The sequence below is a fragment of the Cyprinodon tularosa genome, unplaced genomic scaffold (genome assembly GCF_016077235.1).
Source record: "Cyprinodon tularosa strain WSP-4 unplaced genomic scaffold, ASM1607723v1 ctg580, whole genome shotgun sequence".
NCBI lineage: Eukaryota > Metazoa > Chordata > Actinopteri > Cyprinodontiformes > Cyprinodontidae > Cyprinodon > Cyprinodon tularosa.
The window spans coordinates 425,672-447,827 of NW_024039319.1; the positions used below are offsets into that span (position 1 = coordinate 425,672).

The following is a 22,156-nucleotide window of genomic DNA, read 5'->3' on the forward strand; positions in this document are numbered from 1 at the left end:
TACTACAGTGTGTTGAATTCATGTTAATGTAGATTTAAAGATATTTCAATTACTGGAAAAAAATTGCAGAGGGGAATATATAAAAAAAAGTCTAATCAACCAAAACTTTCACGAACCACCTGTTGAAGACATACGATCTAAAGGATCAATTAGAAGTGATCATGTTTAAACCCTCTAAAATCTTCAATCCTTTATTTATACAGGTTAGTTTCTTAAGACTCGATGTCAAATTCGAAGGAGAAACCTGATCAAATATACAGCAATTAAAGATTTATAGCTCTATAGATTTATAGAACAGGAGAAGGCCTTTTTCCCCAGGCTCTGTATGAACTGATGAAACTAGGAAGGAAACATAGTTTTGGGAGGGGAGAGAATGGATGATTTTTTAGCATTTAAATTATCAAGATAATTATTGTGGCATCAGATGGAGAATAGATTAATTTAGGAAATTAGCTGACCGAGGCCTTCACACAAACAACATCTAGTCTAAAACGCTCATGAAGCTGGCAGACAACAACGGTCTCTGGGCCTGATATAAAAAATAAATGTTCAATGTGACTATTAATGGTCAAAGTATCATCAATATGTATTGAGAGATATTTAATAAGATGTTACAAAATCCATGTACTATTCATGTCTTGAGACAGTTTTAGGCAGTGGTGAGCAAATAATAGACCTTTAGTTTAGTACCTGTATTCAGTACCAAACTAAGTTTGAAAGTTAAAACCAAATGATTTTTAAATGATTGGATTTAAAACAACAGATCACAGAATCATCAGCATAGAGATGCACAGCTGAACATTTGAAATGCTGTCCAGGTGTGTTTATGGTGATTAAAGTGGGCCCTAAAACTGAGCTTTGGGGGACTCCTTTGGTAATGTCCAAATTACTTTTTGTTAGACCACCAAGTTATACAAACTATTTGCGGCCACTTAAATCATTTCAGAGCCAAGCTGTGGTCTGGTTTGTGAATCCACCGTCCAAAAGCCTTCAAACCAAACCTCTCCAAATATAGTGCAGCAGTCATCAAACACATCGTTAAAAGCCTTGGTATTGGCAGAAACTGGTCCAGCCTGCTTCACCTGCTCATTTTTTTTATTTTTATTTTTCAGTAATTACATTTTTGTAAGAACTCACAATTGTGAAATGGGTCTGTAGCTGTTTGCTGAGTAATGGAGCCTAAGGTGAAAGTTCAACTAAATTAACTGATTACTCGCCTTCATCCGCCTAGGACACAGCCAATCAGCTTTGAACCACGCCTCCGCGAAAGCCAATCAGCATCATCAGTTCATCTTAAAAGTTTCATTTGAAATCTGGGTGAATTATTTCTGAGTCTTAAAGTAGTGCTTCCTCTTAGTACGCTTTTTTGGTCACTCTATCGACCTCTGACATTTTAGTGGACGTTAGTTAAAAAGCTCTTTTTTACATAACAGGAATATTTTGTTGAATTGACGGGTTGATGTTGGCGATCAGGCATAGAAAAACACGAAACACCAATTTTTATTTTTACTTTTTTTTCTTCTTTTTCTTTCTTTTGTCCTTGGGAACGTTGACAAACGTGAAGAATCGGCTGAAATGCAGTCACTGTGGGATCTTTAATAATATCAATCATACTTTTTTATGTCTCCTGAAGAAGCATATTTTAAATATGAATGCTATGGCAAACAGCCCTACAGTAACCTAATAAACAGCTTTTTATTTTATTTATGTTTGTTACTTTTATAATGATCACAATTAAATATTGAAATATCTGCCAGCCTTAGAGCTCTGTGGGATGTTAGAAGCTTTGGATTTTCTTTCATAACCTTCCTCTGCTTTCAAAGGCTTCACAGGGTTAAATCTGACACTTCGTTTGATAATAAGATTTCCCCAGACAGCTGGAGACACTGGGTTTATTTAATTCATCATCGTTCAGCTCTTAAATTTAGTATAATTACCCATCTAAATCTCAGCACTAAGGTACAATAAAGGGTATTTCTATTCTATTCTATCTGTGTTGTGTGTTTCTAGATGAGTTCTGCTTTTACTTTGAATGTTTATTTACTCTCAAATGTCTGTTTTTCTTGCATTAGTGTGGTGGTGTAAAGCTGTGTAAAGCCAGTTCACACCTTTGTGCAGGAGTTAAATGTAACACGGCGGTTTGTGGGAAAGAGACCTGGGACTCAGCTCCACAGTGGAAGTGGAAACAGATCCCTTCAAAGGTCAGTCTTTGGAAAGATCATCTCATACTTTTACAATATTTTAATGTGTAATAAAGATATTCAGCCTAGTTTGGAAAGAGTCCTTCAATATTTAAGCATCTTTTATGCAGTGAGGAAATCTCTCGAGTTTATTTCTCCAAAAGACAAATTTTCTACCATTGAAGCTTTTCTTTGGTTGGTTTTAAATGAACACTTGGGCTCAAAGAAATGCTAAAACATAAAATCTTTCCTTTTCTTCATTATATTAGTCTCCTTACTTTCTACACTTTGAAAAAAGTCTGGAACAAAGAAAAAAAACAAAGCTTCATGCATGATGTAGCCTCATACCCCATCATGAGGGGCATGAGGCTACATTCTCCAACTCACTTTTTGTAATGCTTTAATAAGGCATAGATGGTTTCATTATGGGAAAACATTCTGCGTTTGCTACCTTACCTCATTACCAGATGTTCCTGCAGCTGCTGGAGGCCGACGAGCCCCTCCCTGACCGGTTGGCCCATTTTCTATCCCATTTTAACCCACTGAGCTCCAGGATATCCCTGTTACTCTAGAAACATGTTGCTTCCTTCTCTAGGTTTTTTTTTTTCAGCAAAGAAAATATCCTGTTGATAGTACTTTTGCTAAAGTATCGGGCAACTGCAATTCATTATCAACCAGGCTGGATTCTGTAACTGAATCAAAATGATAATTATTTTGTTTAGGTTTTATATTTTTCCTTTGAGTTGAACAGAATATTAAAGGAATAGTACACCCAAAACATGATTAGCCTTCATTTTCTACTCACCTCCATGCTGAACAACACTCTGGAGTACTTTTTTGATATCTCAAATGCATCTGGAGATCTGGGGGGCTTCTTGCTGTCTGCTGACATTCAAATAATGGAGGTCCATGGCGCCCGAGGCAGAAAGGTCCATAAAAGTCCACAAAAAACGTGTCAATATTCCTCCATACTGCTCGTCCAATGTAATCCAAGTGTCCTGAGTGGGTAGCATCCAGAATTTACTCGAAACGAAGTCATTTAGAATGTTTTTAGAGCATAAACAGTAGTGTATAGGATTTCCTAATAGCGCCCCCATGCGCGCTCACGATTCTACGGAAGCCGGCAGACCAAACCGGAAGAAAGTGCGCATTCAGCGTCTGGTCTGCCGATAATGCAAGCGTAGAAGAAGAAATGTGCTGTTTACCTGTGCAAAGAAAGAAACAACGAAAGAAAAATGTCTGAGGACTTCAGTGTTGAGGAAGAGCATGAGTTCTTTGCCGAGCTGAATGCGCACTTTCATCTGGTTTGGTCTGCCGGCTTCCGTAGAATCGTGAGCGCGCATGGGGGGCGCTATTAGGTAATCCTATACACTACTGTTTATGCTCTAAAAACATTCTAAATGACTTCGTTTCGAGTAAATTCTGGATGCTACCCACTCAGGACACTTGGATTACATTGGACGAGCAGTATGGAGGAATATTGACACGTTTTTGTGGACTTTTATGGACCTTTCTGTCTCGGGCGCCATAGACCTCCATTATTTGAATGTCAGCAGACAGCAAGAAGCCTCCCAGATCTCCAGATGCATTTGAGATATCAAAAAAGTACTCCAGAGTGTTGTTCAGCATGGAGGTGAGTAGAAAATGAAGGCTAATCATGTTTTGGGTGTACTATTCCTTTAAGCCCATTAAATGTGACTCACTGATTTATTTCTCTTAATTATTGATCAAGGCTTACAAATATCTAAAACACGGCTTCAATATGGTTATTTTTTACAGAAACCCTACTATAGGGGCAAGACTACTATTCAACAGACAACAGTGAATGTCCTCTAAAAGAAATGTAAGCCACAAAAAGGTTATTGTTAAAAAAGATTTTTTTTTTTTAATCATGTTAACAGACACCTAAAGTAAAAAGTGCATCATGAACTGCAGCAACATTCCCCGCAGCTCTCCACACAGCAGAGTTCATTTCTTCATATTTAAACGCAATTAAGCCACAATTAAACTCCTGAGGTTAATCAAAGTTTGCTGTGAACATTAGGGGTTATTAAATGATTCCTCTCCATGCAGGTTTGGAGGCCTGAGGCCAGCTGCTGTCCACACAACTAAAGGCGTTAATCATTCACATCTCCCAGATGACACGGCACACTTATTCCAGCTTGGTTTTGGAAAGGGTGAGATGACAGGAAGGACTAAGACCAAAGCATTCATCAATTATAAAGCTGATTTTTTTTCTTCTTATCCATGCAGGCAGTGTTAGTACACAGCAAACACTGAGGCCTAGAGCTTTATTCAAACAAGCACTTGCTCATAACACTGCGACACTGAGGGAATTAAAAAAATATAGATGTTTGTATTTTTATTCTAGTGAAAATGTCAGTTTTAAGGCTGCGCATGTGGCGCCGGCGTGTTGGTGTCGTTTCCAAACACCTGCAGAAGCCCAGTGCTGACACTAGCAGAGGTTGATCACACCTTGGTGGAGCATGCCAGTTTCCCAAAGGACCCCCGGCATGGGTGTCAGCTCTGCTCCCAGAGCTTCTCAGGAGCAGAGGTGGCTCTCAGGAGGTGACACCTCACACCCCTCTCCACATATATTGAGCAGCCTCCCTCTCTCCTCTCCATATCCAGTGCATCCTTCCACTGAAGCTCACTAACTGGACCAGCGGTACTTCAGCAGTGACTATGGAAATGTCCAACTGTTCTCCCCTCCAGCTGCAGGAGAACTCCTTGTTCTTTGACTACGATCTTCTTCTAGAGAAGTCTCCAGCTTTTGATCCGTCCTCAGATCCTGGTTATGTCAGCGCGGGCAGCAGCCTTTCTCCTACCTCCTCTGTGGACTCGTTCTGCTTCTCACCCGGCTCCCTCCAGGCCTCAGTAAACGAGCAAGATGCCTTGAACCGTTTCCTCTTGAGCAGCTCTGCGGAGCCCCAAACATCCCAAACAAAGGAGACCATCCTCAGCTCAAGACACTCCTCTTCACCGGCTGTCCCCTTGAGGAAATCCAGGTCCAAATATCCAAGTAAAAAGCGACAGACCGCAAGCGAGAGGGAGAAGCTGAGGATGAGGGATCTGACCAAAGCTTTGCATGAGCTCAGGACCTACCTTCCTTCCTCTGTGGCTCCAGCCGGACAGGTCTTAACCAAAATCGAGACGCTGCGGCTCACCATTCGATACATCTCCTACCTGTCAGAGCAGCTGGGGCTCAGCCAGGAGGTCCTGGAGCAGCGGAGATCAGGAGGCTTCTTGGAGCAGGTCCAAACACTCAGCCAGTTCCTGGGTCAACCAACGGCTGTGAACACAGAGCAGCTCTCATGTCTGCAGCATCCATGTCAGGTGAACTTACAGTTTCTTTTTAAGTGAATTAACACAGCTCTCCATAACCTCCCAGTTAAAATAATTTATTTATTTCTTTTTGTTCTTTAGGATTTAAGTGACAGGTTTTACACCAGCCAGCAGTCCTGGAGGCACGACGATCAATCAGAACCTTTCACATTTACTGGACAGTACTGAGTGATGCAAACACCTCACATGAGTCGTAAAATTGAACTAATATATACACCTAACTTCTCAAGCTTTTTTTTTTAAACCCACTTTTGTAAATAGCATGTATTTATTATGTTTTTACATTTAAAGAGAATAAAGGTTATTTATCATGAAATCTCTTGTTGGTTCTTCACCTCCTCACCCAGCATTCAGTGTTTGGTGTCTGATTCTCACAAACATACCAGCTGTCTGCAGGATGTGCTAAACAGGCGGCACATCCTCTCTAAACCCTTTGAGGGAACACCCCCACTGAGAGAGGCCACAGCTGATCTTGGCCAGTTTATAGTCTGTGTAAAGGTGAACGATGTTCTGGATGATGGAAATTAAAGTTTTCCTTCTTTTCTAAGATGTTTAAAAACCAAGTCAACTCTTCTGATACCAGGTATTTCATATTTGATTGATACGTTTTATAATCAGTTATAGTCTATAGACATTTTGCTTCCTTCTCCAGATAACCTATTTTTGTTCCTAAATCCTGATTTGTAATGATCAGAAAATCTATAATAAAGTGCATGGAAATGCTCAAAAATTCGCAAATTATATAAACATCTATTTTTTTTTTTATGTATCAGAATGTTAAATGGCAATTCTAGTTTTTTTTTCTTCTGTATTTGTTATTGAATTCTATTCTGAATTCCTGGTTAGGTTTTAAAGGGTTAATGAATCAAATAGACTGATCCAGACTTTTAGGCCAATCTTATGTTTAAACATTACTGCTTATTAAAGAAGATGGAGGAAAAGGCTGCGTCTCAAAAAGAGGTCAAAAAACATTAATTAACATCTTAAAATAAGTTAATTTGCCCTTTTTGAGAATGTTTATAAAATGATCTGCAAATAGAAAAAATATTGCTCTATCTGAAAAGTTATTATAGAGCTTTATGGGGCAAAAATGCATAGATACCACTCTTCAATCAACACTGATAGACATAAACCTTCAAAGGAAATATTAGATAAATATAAACCAAATACCTGACGGAAAGTCCCTTTAACTATTTGAATCTATTGGTTAGAAGGCTGTAAACTAGAGCGAGGAGCAGGGTTATTACGGCCAGGCGCCTCCTGCAGGATTAGATTCCAGATTTAAAGAAAAAACAGAGGGACAAAAGACTCCCTTCCTATATTAAGTATTGATTATATAAGTATAAGTTAGTAGAGGAGGACTTTCTAAGTAGATAATGAACAGATGTAAAGATAGAAACAGTTTCTAGTTTATATAGACCTACATAAGCTAGGAAGAAGTTTTGACCATTTAGTCCAGACAATATCTATATCTATCTATCTATATCAGACAAAACATGCTTGAGATTCTTTTATTTAGCAAAGATTTTCTGCTCAGTCTCTGTTGAGATGAACTTGACAAAAAAAAAAGCGTGAAAAAAAATCTCTGAAACCAGCAAGTTTTTATGTCGATCTCTTTATGGATCACTTAGTAAAAACACCAACAGTAGAACGATGAGAATAAGTGAAAATCAGGAACATAAAAATTTTATTTTTCTAATATTCATTCCAACTCCTCTTCTCTCGTCTTCATGTATTAATCTTTAAGTGTAATGACCACAGAATTAAATGTAACCAAGGCTTGGTTACATGTATTTCTATTGTCGTGACCTGTGACCTTTCATTCTAACACTCGCAACTGCTTTCGTATAAACTGTGAAAAAGTAGCTCTGTCTTCAGGCTCAGGGGAAGGGATCCTGCTGGGAGGCGAACCTCTCATTCAGTGTTCAGTCTGGGTTATTTTGCATGTAGGCTGAGTTTGACTTTGGTTTAAACTAAATACACAAGTTTGGTGTCTACATTCACAGCTTGTGGTGGACTTTACATTGAGTTTTCTTTCTTTTACTAATGGCTTTTCTTCTAGGAAATCTTCAACAAAAACTAGATTAGTTCAGTCCATAGCAGAGGTTTCAGAAGTTTTCACATTCTTTACTTAAGTAAATGTACAGAAACAGTACAGTGGCGGTTCAAGAACAGGTTTTACAAGTGGGGGTTAGGGGGAGATCATTGTTTATTTGTTTTTTTTTCATGAGGGGATAGAATAAATAAAACAAAACAACAGGGTAATATTCATCATTTGATGTTATGTTTGAGCAACACTTCAGTTGGGTGACATCACATTCAAGGGGGACATGGTGTCCAAGGCTTTGCTGAGTGAGCCACAGAAACAAAGATCCTCCTGCAGCTCTGATCTAGCATGAAAACTGTAGTCCAACCTCCATAGGACTGAAGTTTGACCGACTGCCATATGATAGCGCTTTCTAGCTTGTTTGTCGTTTTGGTAACTACACCAAAATTAGCGCTAGGTGGACAAAAATCACCTGGATTTATCAAATCACGCGCCTTTTTCATATCACGCAAGAATGTGTACAAAACAAAAAAAATGGCGCCGGCAACGCTTCTGGGTCATTTTCAGTGAATGTCGGTGATTTTAAAGTAATTTTGAGTGATAAATAATTTTTTTTTGCGATCATTGCACTTGCCCGGCGGACAAATGCAATGAAATTTGTACTCTCGCAACAATAAAAACTACTTGCCCCGGGCGATCGGGCGATGGTTAACATCGAGCCCTGTTCAGGTACTAAAAATAGTCCTTAAAGAAAAATACTCTTATTAGAGACAGATTATCTTGCTGAAAGGTTCTCCCACCTGATCTGTGGATCTCTGAATATTTTAATTTCTTCTAATTTACTACTAAACAGAAACAGCATCTTGTAGTTTACAATTTGCATAACACTATTAAAAGTAATTTCTTCTTTCTATGTTTTCGGTAGCTTTAATCAAATTGTTAAAGTTTGAATTATTAATGAATGTTTTGGTTGTTTTATTGTTGCAAATATCATTGTCATTATTAAATGTATAGCAATGATGGTTACTGAAATAAAGTTAATTAGGCTTAATAAATAGTTTCAGGGCATTGATCATAGCGCCCTGCATCAGCAGTGCTGTGTCTGTCTCCCTTCCAGCCTCAGATCAGCTTCTCTCATTGGTTGATGTGGAGCAGCAACAGTTCAGGTTTTCCAACTCCAGCATCTGCCGCTTGTGAAGTGCCCTATATTTACCCTATTCTTCCACTCTGCTATAGATGGTGACAAAACTTGTCTCCAGTTAGCCGTTATATTTTTTTAGCTACTAATAGTAAAATGTGCAAAATATACTTTTGGTCTTCATTAAAATAATCTGGTATTATATTCAGTAAATAAAACAAAGCATTTGAAGGCATTTCTCTGTTTATAATTGTCTCTATTTCATCCCTAATCCCCTCCCAGTACTCACTGATAACAGGACAGTCCCAAAGAATGTGCGTATGGTCACCAATCTTCCCACACTGTCTCCAACATAGGGCCGCTGAAAGATTTTTGACAAATCTAGAAATTAAAAACGAGGTGCGAAAAAATCTTATTAAAATTTTTCAACTGAAATCTTTCCACATTTGGCTGTTAGTTCCTTTGTGACTGCCTTCGCACAATATGTCCCATTGTTCGTCCTCTATTATAGAACTGGACTCTAATTCCCAGTTTTCTTTTACATTATAGGTATTTTGATAGTTATTAGATGAGAGAATTTTATATAAATGTGAGACATGTTTCCGGGTTGGAAAGGTCTTTTCTCCAATAGTATTAAAATATTGTTCTATATCATTTGGATTTCTATTAAGTCTATTACGTTCCTTGTGACTAATAATGTAGTGCCTAATTTGCAGATATCTATATAAATCATTTGCAGGGAGATCAAACTGTTCCTGAAGTTGTGCGAAGGACTGTAAGTCAGCCCCATCAAATAATTGGTTTAGTATTTTAAGACCTTTAGCTGCCCATCTCTTACAGCCTTGGTCCCATGTGGAAGGTGGAAAGTCTATATTACCCACAATAGGCATAGTTCTGGAGACTGACCCTGTATCTCTAAGCATCTTTTTAACCTCTGTCCATATTTTTAAAGTGTGTTTGGTCCATTCATTTCCAATTTACATTTTATTAACAGTTCTGATATCTAGGAAGGGAAGAGTAGATAATTGTATACCTTTAGTTTCACCCTGTTCTATTTGAAGCCATTTTGCTTCCTCATCCCCTCCAATCCAAGTCACAATGGCCGATAACTGCGCTGCCCAATAATACCATTTTAAATTGGGTAGAGCTAAACCACCCCTGTTTTTGGGTAAGTGAAGTGTTTTAGTCTAATTCTTGGTCTTTTTCGTTGCCAAATAAATTGAGATATTAATTTGCTGAGTATGTTAAATGTTGAGACTGGGACTCTTACTGGCAAAGTTGAAACAAGAACAGAAGACGAGGAAGCAGGTTCATTCTAACAGTTTCCACTCTGCCATATAGGGACAAAGGTAGGACCTCCCATATGGACAAGTCAATTTTGATTTTCTTTATCAATTTGTTATAATTAGCATCAAACAGTTGTGAAGGTTTCAATTCAATTCAATTCAGTTTATTTATATAGCGCCAAATTCACAACACATGTCATCTCAAGGCACTTTACAGTTCAACCAGATCATACAGTCAAATTGATACAAAGTTTTCTATCTAAGGAAAACCAGTTGATTGCATTGACTCATTGACTCAAATACAATCCCCCACACTAAGCATGCTTGTAGCGACAGTGGAGAGGAAAAACTCCCTTTTAACAGGAAGAAACCTCCAGCAGAACCAGGCTCAGTGTGAGCGGCCATCTGCCGAGGCCGACTGGGATTCAAGGAGACAGAAGCAGAGATACAAAAAGCAGCTGTAAAAGGCGGCCCCGTCCAGGAAACACACAGCCAGGCAGACGAGCTCCAAGGCAGCTCCCATGCCAGAGGATGAAGAGAGCACATCCACTTGGGTGTAAGAATTCCTGAAACCTTTTTCTGACCAATGAAAAATCTCACTAAGTTGGCTTGGCCGTTGTCCCGACGTCATTAATGCTTCTGATTTACTTTGGTTAATTTTGTATCCAGATATATCACCATATTCCTTTAAGCAATGCATGAGTCTGGGGACTGATGTAAGAGGGTGTTTTATAAATAATAAAATATCATCAGCGAAGAGGGCAATTTTATGAATTGCCCCCTTTCCATCCCTGATTCCTTGTATATGATCGTCTCGACGTATGGCCTCTGCCAAAGGTTCGATACTTAGGGCGAACAAAATAGGGGACAACTGCCGCACCCCTCGCTCCACATTGAAAAATTCTGAACAACACCCATTAACTCTAACCTTGGATTTAGAAATCTTATAAAATAACGTAACCCAAAGCCCATCTATATTAGTGTATGTTTAAGAACAACACGGTTGAATGCTTTTTCGGTGTCTAAACTAAGAAGCATGGATGGTTGGGGATCCTATTGTAATTCTTTACTATCAGGAAGTCCACAAACTGTAGTTAAAAGCCTTCAGCTGATCCAAAATGCTGCAGCCAGAGTTCTGATGAAAATGAAAAAGAGAGATCATATCTCTCCTATCCTGGCTTCTCTTCATTGGCTTCCTGTTAAATCAAGAATAGAATTTAAAATCCTCCTTCTCACATATAAAGCCTTAAATGGCCAAGCTCCATCTGATATCAGAGATCTGATTGTTCCTTATGTTCCTAACAGAGCACTTCGCTCTCAATCTGCAGGTTTACTAGTGGTTCCTAGAATTTCTAAAAGTAGAATGAGAGGCAGATCTTTTAGTTCTCAGGCTCCTCTCCTGTGGAACCAACTACCAGTTTTAGTCCGTGAGGCAGACACCCTGTCTACTTTTAAGGCTAGGCTTAAAACTTTCCTTTTTGATAAAGCTTCTAGTTAGAGTGGCTCAGGTTATCCTGATCTACCTCTATAGTTATGCTGCTATATGTTTAAACTTCTGGAAGACATAGGGACCCCATTTCATCATTCTGCTTCATTCTCTCTCTGTTCTCCTAACTGCAGAATCTGTTACCGTATTTTTACTACCATAAGGCGTACCGTACTAATAGGCGCAGTCTCAGTTATGTGTGCTATTACTGTATTTAAAACACACAAGGCAAACCGGATTATAGGGCGCGGGTTTTTTTATATACCGGTACATATCCCCTACGTTTAAATACCTCTACTGCGTATTTAAAAATAGATCGGGAGCAAACCTGAGTATGATTGTGCTTTATTCATGTATTTATTACAAAGTATTAATCAAACCCATCTAAGTCATCACCCTCTGTTTCTGAATTAAACAGCTGCGCTAAATCAGACATGCCAATTTCCCCTTCTCGCTGTCAGAGTCACTTTCCGTGCCGTGCGTCTCCTCGGAAATGATGCCGGCTTTTGCGAAAGCTGGAACAACAGGGCCAGCAGACGCGTTAGCCCAAGCATCTAGAATCCATCCGCAAACTGTGGCATAACTTGCCCGGCGCTGCCTTCCACTTTTCCTGAAACTGTGGTCTCCCTCGATCATCGATCACTCCCACGCCGCTCGCAGCCTTACTTTGAACGGCCGGTTCACACCGATGTGGAGTAACAGATCCCGGAATAACGGGGAGCACAGCGTTCATTTGTTTCACCTTGTTTTTCACATCAGCTGTGAGATGGGCACGCATGGAGTCACAGATTAACAGCGATGGTGATGCGTGGAAAAAACCATCTGGTCTCCTTACATTCACCTACAGCTCAGCTGCGTCTTCTTCACCTGTCGGAGTTCGTTTTCCATCTTCCTCCACTTGCGAACCATTGATTCATTAATCTTGAATTCTCTCGCGGCTGCTCGATTTCCATGTTCCTCTGTGTAGCTGATAGCCTTCAGTTTAAACTGTGCTTCATAGGCGTGTCTCTTTGCCATTTTCAGGGTTGTTAACTTCTTCATAACATGAGGACCCAAATTTGGTCCTCAGCACTCGCCCCTACAAGATCAATTAAAAACACATGCTATACATTTAATTCAATTTTTTCAATTCAGTTTATTTATATAGCGCCAAATTCACAACACATGTCATCTCAAGGCAACATGTAACATATTCTCTGGGGTCTTGCCTTTATTTTGATACCAAAACAATTAAAATAAACTCTGTGGTTCTTGAGATATATTCAATTCATTTTGGGCATGTTATTTTCAAGCATATTTCTCGAAAACAGGCCTAGTGTCCAAGACAACAATGTTCTGCATAAAGCACATACCTGTTCTTTTATACACAATCCACGCCCACACTTCCCCCTTTAACGTTCTCATGGTGGTCTCAACAACGTCCGCAGTAACAACACACATAGCGAGCACCGCACTATAGGGCGCGCCGCACATTTTGAGGAAAAAAAAAAGACGTTTATATGCGCCTTATAGTCACGAAAATACGGTAGTTCAATCTCTAACGTTATGCTCTCTCTGCTTTTTCTAATAGTAGCTTTGCCTCTTCTGTTCCGGTTTGGCTGTGACTCCATCCTGGAGAGAAATATCAGCTGTGCTGCTTCCATCAACACCCTTGTTTATAGATGCTGGAGATCAGCCTATTTTCCAGTGTAGTCCTGTTTCTCTGACCGTGACTGGCTGGATGTGCTCTCTTCATCCTCTGACATGGGAGCCGGCTCGGTGCTTGTCTGCCTGGCTGTGTGTTTCTTGGACAGGGCCGCCTTTTATATCTCCTTTTTGTATTTCTGCTTCTGTCTCCTTGAACCCCAGTCGGCCTCGGCAGATGGCAGCTCACACTGAGCCTGGTTCTGCTTGAGGTTTCTTTCTGTTAAAAGGGAGTTTTTCCTCTCCACTGTCGCCACAAGCATGCTTCATGTGAAGGATTGTATTTGAGTCAATGAGTCAATGCAATCAACTGGTTTTCCTTAGATAGAAAACTTTGAATCAATTTGACTGCATGATCTGGTTGAACTGTAAAGTGCCTTGACATGACTTGTGTTGTGAATTGGCGCTATATAAATAAACTGAATTGAAAAAATTCAATAGCAGTGTGTGCCGAGCAGCCAGCATTTTTTACCTGTTATATTATCTTTATAGCACAGGGTAAGAGACAGCAAAATAGGGGGTGGTTTCTGTTCTTTGTGGTGGGAATAATTACTCATTGCCTGAGCCAAGACCTGGTGTGTGGAAGCATAGGCCATAGCCGGTGAAGAGGGCTGCGGCTACAGATTCTTAGGACTCTTCTGAATCGCAGATTGGAAAAGGGGATCAACACAAGAGGGCAACATATTAAACATTAAAGATGTGTGAGGCCTGTTATGAAGTAATACAGTAAGATTCTCAAGAAGAACATCCACCCTTCTCCAGTTTATACTTTGGTGCTTTTTTAACCAAACACTCTAAACTTAAATCATATAGGCAGCTCTGTTAAAATTAGTCTTAGCAGAAATTAAATGCACCCTTAGTCATTTTAATTCAGTTTTTTAGGGAAAAACCAGATCACCTGGAGAAAACCCACATGACAATTTTATACAAAAAGGTTAAGAAAAGATTAAGGGGGGATAACATTAATGGAGAAAGGCAGAGGGGATGAGGATTAAGGAGAGAGAAAGGGAGAGCAGAACAGAATTAAGGAGGAGATAAAGGGAGAGAGGGATGGAGGGTAAAACAGAAAAAAAAATGCGAAAAAAAGAAAGAATTCAATTGTATGCTGAGTTAGAAGGGACGAGGTGATGCGTATGTAGGGTAGCAGTACTGTTGTAGCAGCTGGTAGAAGGCCTCGGTCATATCGAAATCTTGGCCAATATGCATAAATATATATCTGGTTAGAAAACTGAAGCCAACTGCCACAATGATCTTTATCAAGACTTCAACTGAAAAAGAAGGCACATCATCATCTTCCTCAGTCTCAATTTGATAATCTATATTTAGTACTTCATTGTCACATTGAGATTCCGGTGCAGTATTTAAAGAACAAGGTTCAAAAGATGTGCCAGGATTTTGCTCAAGTGTATCTCCTAAACAATCAAAAAATGTATCTTCATCAGACTCTGGTGATGGAATGTCCAGTAATGGTCTACCTGTTGACTGTTCAAGTACTATCAAATTATCAGATGTGCCAGGATTTTGCTCAAGTGTATCTCCTAAACAATCAAAAAATGTATCTTCATCAGACTCTGGTGACGGATTGTGCAAATATGGTCTACCGGTTGACTGTTCAAGTACTATCAAATTATCAGATGGTGTATCCACGATTGTCAAAGCTTGTGGCTCATGGTTTTCATCCACACTGGGAAAAGTCTCCTCTTCTGGGATCTCCATTTCTGTTGCAACATTTTGCTGATGTTCCTTAATTAATTTATCATACAGGTTTTTGTAATATTCTTTTTCGCGCATTTCATTCTGTAACTTTTCCTCAACATCAGCAATTTTATGTACAAAAGAAATCAACTTAGAAAATATGTTGTTTGCCTCTTCTAGTGAAAGTACATTTTTTGCATTCACATCATCCTTTTTGTCATTTGTATCTGATTGGTTTTTCACTTGAACTGTCAACTTATGTGTATCTAAAGCTTTATGTGCACCTTTGGTGGTTTCATTTATAGATGATATTACATTTTCAGCTAAAGTTGTCCTTGGATCTTGTTTCTGCTTGAGGTTCTCCAGCTTTGTACGTATTTCAAAGAAATCAGCTTGTAATTGATCATATAGGTTTTTGTAATACTCTGTTTCACTCTTTTCATGCAGTAACTCTGCCTGAACATCAGGAATTTTATGTAGAAAAGAAATCAACTTAGAAAATATCTCGTCTGCTTCTTCTGCTGAAAGTACAGTTTTAAAATTCACATCATCCTCTTTGTCATTTGTAGCTGAAACTGCCGATTTAGCTGATTGGTTATTTACCTGAACTGTCAACTGTTGTGTATATAAAGCTTTAGGTGCACTTTTTGTGGTTTTATTCACAGCACAGCTTTTAGTGGTAGATGATCTTGAATTATTAGGCAGAGTTGCCTCTCCAAATGTAATATTTTTGTGCTTAAGCAATACTTCAACATTCTTAAGCTTATCTTGTGATTTAATACATGGGTTTGTGTGACAGTCCTTTTCATTGTTGCCTTTAGGTGCCTCTAGTTTAAGTTTACAAACTCTCTGTTGGACAGAAGCAATTTGTGCTGCTGGTGCACTTTTAGATTCCGGTCTTTCTTTGACAAATTTCCCCTCCAAAGTTGAGATCTGTTCCTGTTCACATTCAGGAGCTTTAATTTTCATAGACGTACCTGGTTTCTCTGTGCTCTCACGCTGAGTCTTAGTGCTAATGCAATGTTTTATCCCATCTTTCTTGGTTGTCTGATCATAAGACTGCTGTGGTGCTAAATCTAAAGCCTGAATTTTCCCAGACACATTTTGTTGTTGAAGCTTAGGGACATTACATTGCTGATCTTTACATTCTATAAACGCACATCTCCTGTATTCAGTAGGCTCAAACTTAGCATTTAAAGGAATATTATCTGAATTTAACAGATTCTGTTCCTGCGTTCTGTTCTGTTTAAAATTTCGCAGTTGAACTTCAAATTCAGTTAAAGCTGAGCTTAGTTTATCAATCGCCCTCCCTAAATTGACACAGTCATTACTGTCAGATGAGCTCTCATTTTGATATTTAGATAATTTGCTTTCAAACTGTGTTTTGAAGTTATTACACCTCTTATGCATCTTCAAAATTGCAGCTTCAATTTGAAGCAAATGGTCTAAGAAATATTCCATTTTAAACGTGTCCTTAAAAACTGAATCTGAACGTTAATATGAACTAAATTCAAATTATCACAGCTGACTTTGAAATTAGTCTGCTAAAATATGGTTCAGATGGCATAGCTTTTAAACAAAGGTATCGCCTTGTAAAACTCCCTTTTGGCTGCTTCTTTAAATAAATGTGTCTTATAATCACAAACTTTCTGCAGCAAAAAAACGCCTGAATCGTTTCTAATTTTTTCTAATGAATGTCTGAAGTTGTTGTTACCTGTACAAACTCAGAGTAGCTACTGATCTTACACAGAAGCGATGCTGATGATGTCACAAAGAGTCACATTCTGACCCCGCCCATAGAATCTTTTCCCCGCCCACAATTCTTTTTAAATTTTTCCAACTGCAGCAGCAGCTGCTTTTGCAGTGCATCCCGCATGTCAGATTCTCAGTAGCTTATGTCTAGCGATGCTTGACCTCTTTTCTATGCTGCCATACTATTCGCCATAACAAAGTCCAGTAATATGCCATTTTTAAAGCTGTTTTTGAAATTGTTTTGTAGCTGCTTAATCTAAAGTTACGTCCACTTTTTAAATTAATTTCTTATAGAGATCCTAAAACATACTTGCCCAACAGCCATCTTAAAATTGTGCAGCAACAATGTCAACAAATGTGCAGTAAATTGTCAGAGAGAGAAGTCAGCCAGTCGTGTCTCTACCCGAGGCCGGATGGTAAAATCCAACCTCCAGCGGATCCTAAACAGTCATTGCTTTGCTCGTGAGAAAGAAGGAAAACCTAAGCCCTGTACTACCATGGCGAATTTAAGTAGCGGTATCTGTGACATGATTGAGAACTTGTCCCTGCACTGTAGTAGTACCCGCGGCCCAGGGCCTCTGTGGTGCTCCTGATGCCCCTCTCCCACCCCTGAAGATCCCAGGTGGGCGAGGGAATGGCACACGGGATCACGCTCCTTCAGCTCGGCCGCTCTACTCAGACCGAAAATTGACAGTAACGGAAGAGCCTGCAGGAAATGGACGTCCAAGAATAATCCACTTCCAAAGTCGTCCCACAGCTACCAAGACGATACAGTGGGATGCTGTCCTCAACAGCAGTGCACTCTATGTGGAGATGCCTCTTCTTGACCCTTTTCCAGAAGGCAGCAAAGAGAGCTTTGCAGCTCTCCTGGAGTTTGCTGAAGAACATCTGCAAGTTGCTAGTGTTTTTGTCTGCTTTTACAAGAACGGAGATGATCGTGCTAAACTGGTGCGTACCTTCAGTTTCCTGGGCTTTGAGATTGTGAAACCGGGCCATGCCCTCGTCCCTCCTCGACCTGACGTCTTCTTCATGGCCTATAATTTTGACAGGGACTCCTCAGATGATGAGTAGTCCTCCAGACATCTTCTTCACCACCTGCTAGTTTACATGCTCCCCATTATCTTAAAGTTTCAGCTTTATTTACATCCATAGCTGTTTTGTGTTGAATCCGAAGCTGTAGCTTTCCTATTAAAGTTCACCATAAATTTCTGATCAAGGGAAAAGTTAGCATTGTGTTTTTGTTTCAAGCATATAAATATGTATGTTATATTAATCTGGTCTTAAAAAGATACTTTTTTTTTTATCCTTTTGCCATTTTCATAGCTAGTTGACTATATTTACAATAGACTTTAATTTCTTGAATGTACAAAAAGGTCATCAAGTTTCTACATGGGTACTCCAGTGTTGTTGGGATTGGCTAAATTGTTAAGTTTTCTAAATAATTCTCCCTAGACTGAAATACTTCTCAATGGGACCAGCTTTTTTTGTCACAGTAATACCCTTTATATTGACTAATTAGCCCCAATAATTGGTACTTTGTAGCCGAGTAGTGAAACACTTAATTCTAGATGTGCATTTAAATTGGCGAAAGCCAATGCATGTGTATGAAAGTGATTCAGTATAAAATCGAAGTGCTAGTGAGTGACAAATGGTAGCCTACTTGATGAAACAAAAGAAATAATCCAAATAGCTTTTGACTTTTTTTTTTTTTTTTTTCCCCAAGTTTGCAGGCTATAGTAGAGTATTGTTTTAAGGTTGGAAGTAAAATGCTGTGGTGTTTCTGGATTAGGTTCTCCTCTGGCATTAGCATTCCTTTACTCTTTTGTTCATGGTGGTATTATGTCCTGCATAGTGGTACCTGTTGTGCTTCTGTGATAAGAAAACCAAAAAAAAAAAAAATTGTCTGATTACCAAGAAAGTAAGTTGATTTAATTTGTGTTTTGATAAATGTGATTATCGAGGGAAAATTCTTCAGCTCTTGATCACTGACAAATTTGAATGAACCTCTGAATGGAGGGAAAACAGCAGACCCATGAATACTATATCATACGGATTTAAGGTACACTAATGAAATTAATTGTGTTGAGACAACTTGAACATTACTTTGACATTATATACAGCAAAAATTATCATTTAGTAAGATTTAGGATAGTTAGAAATTCAGATACCGTTTTTCTTTATCTAACAGTTTATCCATATCCATAGTTTATTACAGCAGAACTGAAGAGTTTCTTTACCTTCTGTGGTTCTTATCAAAATTGATTGAGATGATGTAGAGGGCAATAAAGGAAATTTAGAGGAGAAGGCCTGGCATATTTATCCAACAAGATAAAATACTGAGGCAAATGCTAACAACTTTTATTTCTTGTTTTTTTGTGTAATAGAAAAGTATGAGGCCCTCTGGGGAACATGGGGCTCTTTTTTTGTTTTGCATTACCTCACAAATACTTTTGAGTTTTGTCCATTTTTTAACCACAGTGACGTTTGTTTGAAGTTGGATATTTAAGCTCCGCAGAGTCAGCGGGATCTAGCCATCAGTTGATCTGAATGAGGGACTCCGACAAATCTTTGAACCAAGTACTCCTGATAAACAAAAATCAATAAATTCCTTATCTTATGACCAAGTCAGACAAAACTAATATAAAACCATGCCATTATGCACACTTGCTTTTATGCAATTTTAAGCTATTTTCAATTTTTAAGCTATTTTTAAAGACAAAAGTTGGAACTTTACTTCAATAGCTTCAAGGTCATGTGACCTACTGAATTAAATTCTTTGTGAAATTGTTTTACTATTAGCCTGATGAGGCACACTCAATTTTATTCCTTTTTAAGCCTTTGTATATTATTCATTTTTAAGCCTTTGTATATTTTTAAACATTTTTAAACATTTTTTAATTTTTTAATAACAAAAAGAATTGATATTTCTTCAATAGCTTATATATATAAGCTATATATATATACATCTGGCCAAAGTATATATATATATATATATATATACACACACATCTGGCCAAAGTAGTAGATCTGGAAATAGAAATTGGAGTTAGTGGTTCACATGACCTGGAAGCTATTGAAGAAATATCAATTATTTTTGTAATTAAAAAATGTTTAAAAATATACAAAGGCTTAAAAAGGAATAAAATTGAGTGTGCCTCATCAGGCTAATAGTAAAACAATTTCACAAAGAATTTAATTCAGTATATTCATATATATATATATATATATATATATATATATATATATATATATATATATATATATATATATATATATATATATATATATATATTCATATATATATATATATATATATATATATATATATATATATATATATATATATATATATATATATATATATATATATATATATATAACATATGACCTGGAAGCTGTTGGAAGAAATATCAAATTTTAATATTACAAAAAAATCTTCACAAATGAACAAAGGCTAAAAATGGAATAAAAATGAGTGTTCCCCACTCCCTATATATGAGATACACAAAATCCTTGGATATGTTTTACGTTGACAGACATTTTTCCCATTCTCTAGCTCTTTCTCTGCCTCGATGCAGTTCCGCGCACACATGCGTCACCAGTTATTTTTGATATATTGGACAATTTTAGAATTTTTTTTTTTAAATTAAGCATTTTGAATGCCACGATAATCACATATAATGAATTATAAGGTCAGGTATGGCACATTTTAAGCCTTTGTTCATTTTTAAAGATTTTATTTAATATAAAAATATGATATTTGTTCAACAGCTTCCAGGTAACCATATACATGTATGCATATATATATATATATATATATATATAGACAGCTAGATTTATTTATACATGTATATATTAAAAAACACAACAAAATCCTTCGTCTTTAACGTTGACAGTCATTTCCGAGCAAACACGCGGAACCAGTTATTTTTTATGTATTGGACGATATGGTTTTTATAATTTTGTTTTTTTAAAGCTACAGTAACTTTTAGTGACATCTAACGTCCAGACTGCAGACTGCAGCAACATGAACATCTCCCCCCCCACCGCTTCTCCCCCCCAACAGTACGGCGGGCGTTACGGGACAAAATGTCTTCCACGACGTCCGCATCACCTACCTTCTCAAGTGATGAGGTTTGTTTACATAGATAATTTTACAGATAGTATTTCATTAGTCTGTGTAGGGTATAGATTTCATGTAGACTTAAGATAAAAAATATACCCGTTATTTTTTCTACATCGTTGTGACATTTTGGCGATCTCGCAATCACTAGTTTGTTGGCTCTGCGCTGCCGTAGCGCAAAGATGTCTGCCTCGATGGCTGCGAGACCCGCTCCTATGTAATTATAAATAACGAATTCTAAGGCAACGCAAACATTAAGGTTAAGAGGCTGAGCTCGTAGATGATGATAAATAACATAGTTATGTATAATATATTACATTTCTGACTGTATATCCATGTAATTATTACACACTGTAGCTTTAAGTAAAGCATTTTTAATGCCACGATAAACACATGTAATGTATTTTAGGGCCAATTAAGGCCCTTTATTTAAAAAATAATATCACTTTTAATGTTTTTTAATGACCCATGAAAACCCTGATATATATATATTACTGGTGGAACGATTCACAAAATCCACGGTTCGGTTCAATTCACGGTTTCTGGTCACGGTTTTCGGTTCGGTTCGATACATGTTGATTGTTACACCGAAATCCCATAAAAATTTATGGAATTAATGAAAAAAATCCCCCAAAAAATAATGGATCGTAATTATTTTAAATGATCCGCGGAAATCCTGGATCATTTCTGTATGTTTTGCTGCTTTGAATTTAATCATCTGGCGCATGCCCTCTACCATCTCCAAGGAACTCAGAGCGGAGCGGACGGGAGCCTCAGTGGAGGCTGTAGGCTTTGCTTTGAGCAGCCGGTCTGGAGCGCAGCGGGGCGGAGCGCTGACGGAGTATGAGGGATTTCGGGGTTAGCCTGACATGTTGGTCGTGTTGCTGTTAGCATAAACAAAACTTGTTGCACAATGTTGCACTTTTATCCCCAGCTTTCTTTCCGCCGTCATCGTAGGTCACTCTAAATGCAAAGCGGTCCCATACAGCAGACCTATAAAGTGCTGCTGGCGCATCTTCCAACTCCTGTTCTTTCCCACTCGCCATACCCACACAATTCTCCACAACAACTGATTTTTTTCCCTGCGGCTTTGGTCGCAGTACCGCCACCTTCTGCTCTGGAGTGTAAACGCTTCGCCTATGAGAAAAAGGAGCAGCGCATGAACCGAACGAAACACACGCGAACCGAACCGAGACAGTTGAACCGAACGGTTCTGACGGTTTTCATAAATCGTCCCATCCCTAATATATATATATATATATATATATATATATATATATATATATATATATATATATATATATATATATATATATATATATATATATATATATATATATATATATATATATGCTGTCACTATGCTGTCATAGTGTACAGGACCATCTGCCATGAGTAAGAAAAGATGAGGAGGGGAAAAA

At 38.2% G+C, this 22,156-nt stretch overlaps 2 protein-coding genes across 2 annotated transcripts; both read left to right on the forward strand.

Annotated features, from left to right (window-relative positions):
* The first annotated feature begins 4,819 nt into the window (after positions 1 to 4,819).
* LOC119797378 (mesogenin-1-like) lies at positions 4,820 to 5,770 on the forward strand. Its single transcript, XM_038306438.1, has 2 exons — positions 4,820 to 5,516; positions 5,607 to 5,770. Exons 1-2 carry the CDS (start codon positions 4,866 to 4,868, stop codon positions 5,691 to 5,693), a joined length of 738 nt encoding a protein of 245 aa, XP_038162366.1. The 5' UTR covers positions 4,820 to 4,865; the 3' UTR covers positions 5,694 to 5,770.
* An 11,222-nt stretch (positions 5,771 to 16,992) lies between these two features.
* Positions 16,993 to 17,771, forward strand: LOC119797379 (ornithine decarboxylase antizyme 2-like). The gene is given in 2 exon segments (XM_038306439.1): positions 16,993 to 17,202; positions 17,204 to 17,771. Coding segments are annotated over 2 exon segments (657 nt in total). The 5' UTR covers positions 16,993 to 17,025; the 3' UTR covers positions 17,684 to 17,771.
* Positions 17,772 to 22,156: the final 4,385 nt, after the last annotated feature.

What these genes read in the sequence shown, in the direction of transcription:
- LOC119797378 (XM_038306438.1), top strand. Translation starts at nt 4,866, where the DNA reads ATGGAAATGTCCAACTGTTCTCCCCTCCAGCTGCAGGAGAACTCCTTG. An exon ending in GTCTGCAGCATCCATGTCAG is followed by an intron (nt 5,517 to 5,606) that starts GTGAACTTACAG and finishes TTTGTTCTTTAG; the next exon opens with GATTTAAGTGACAGGTTTTA.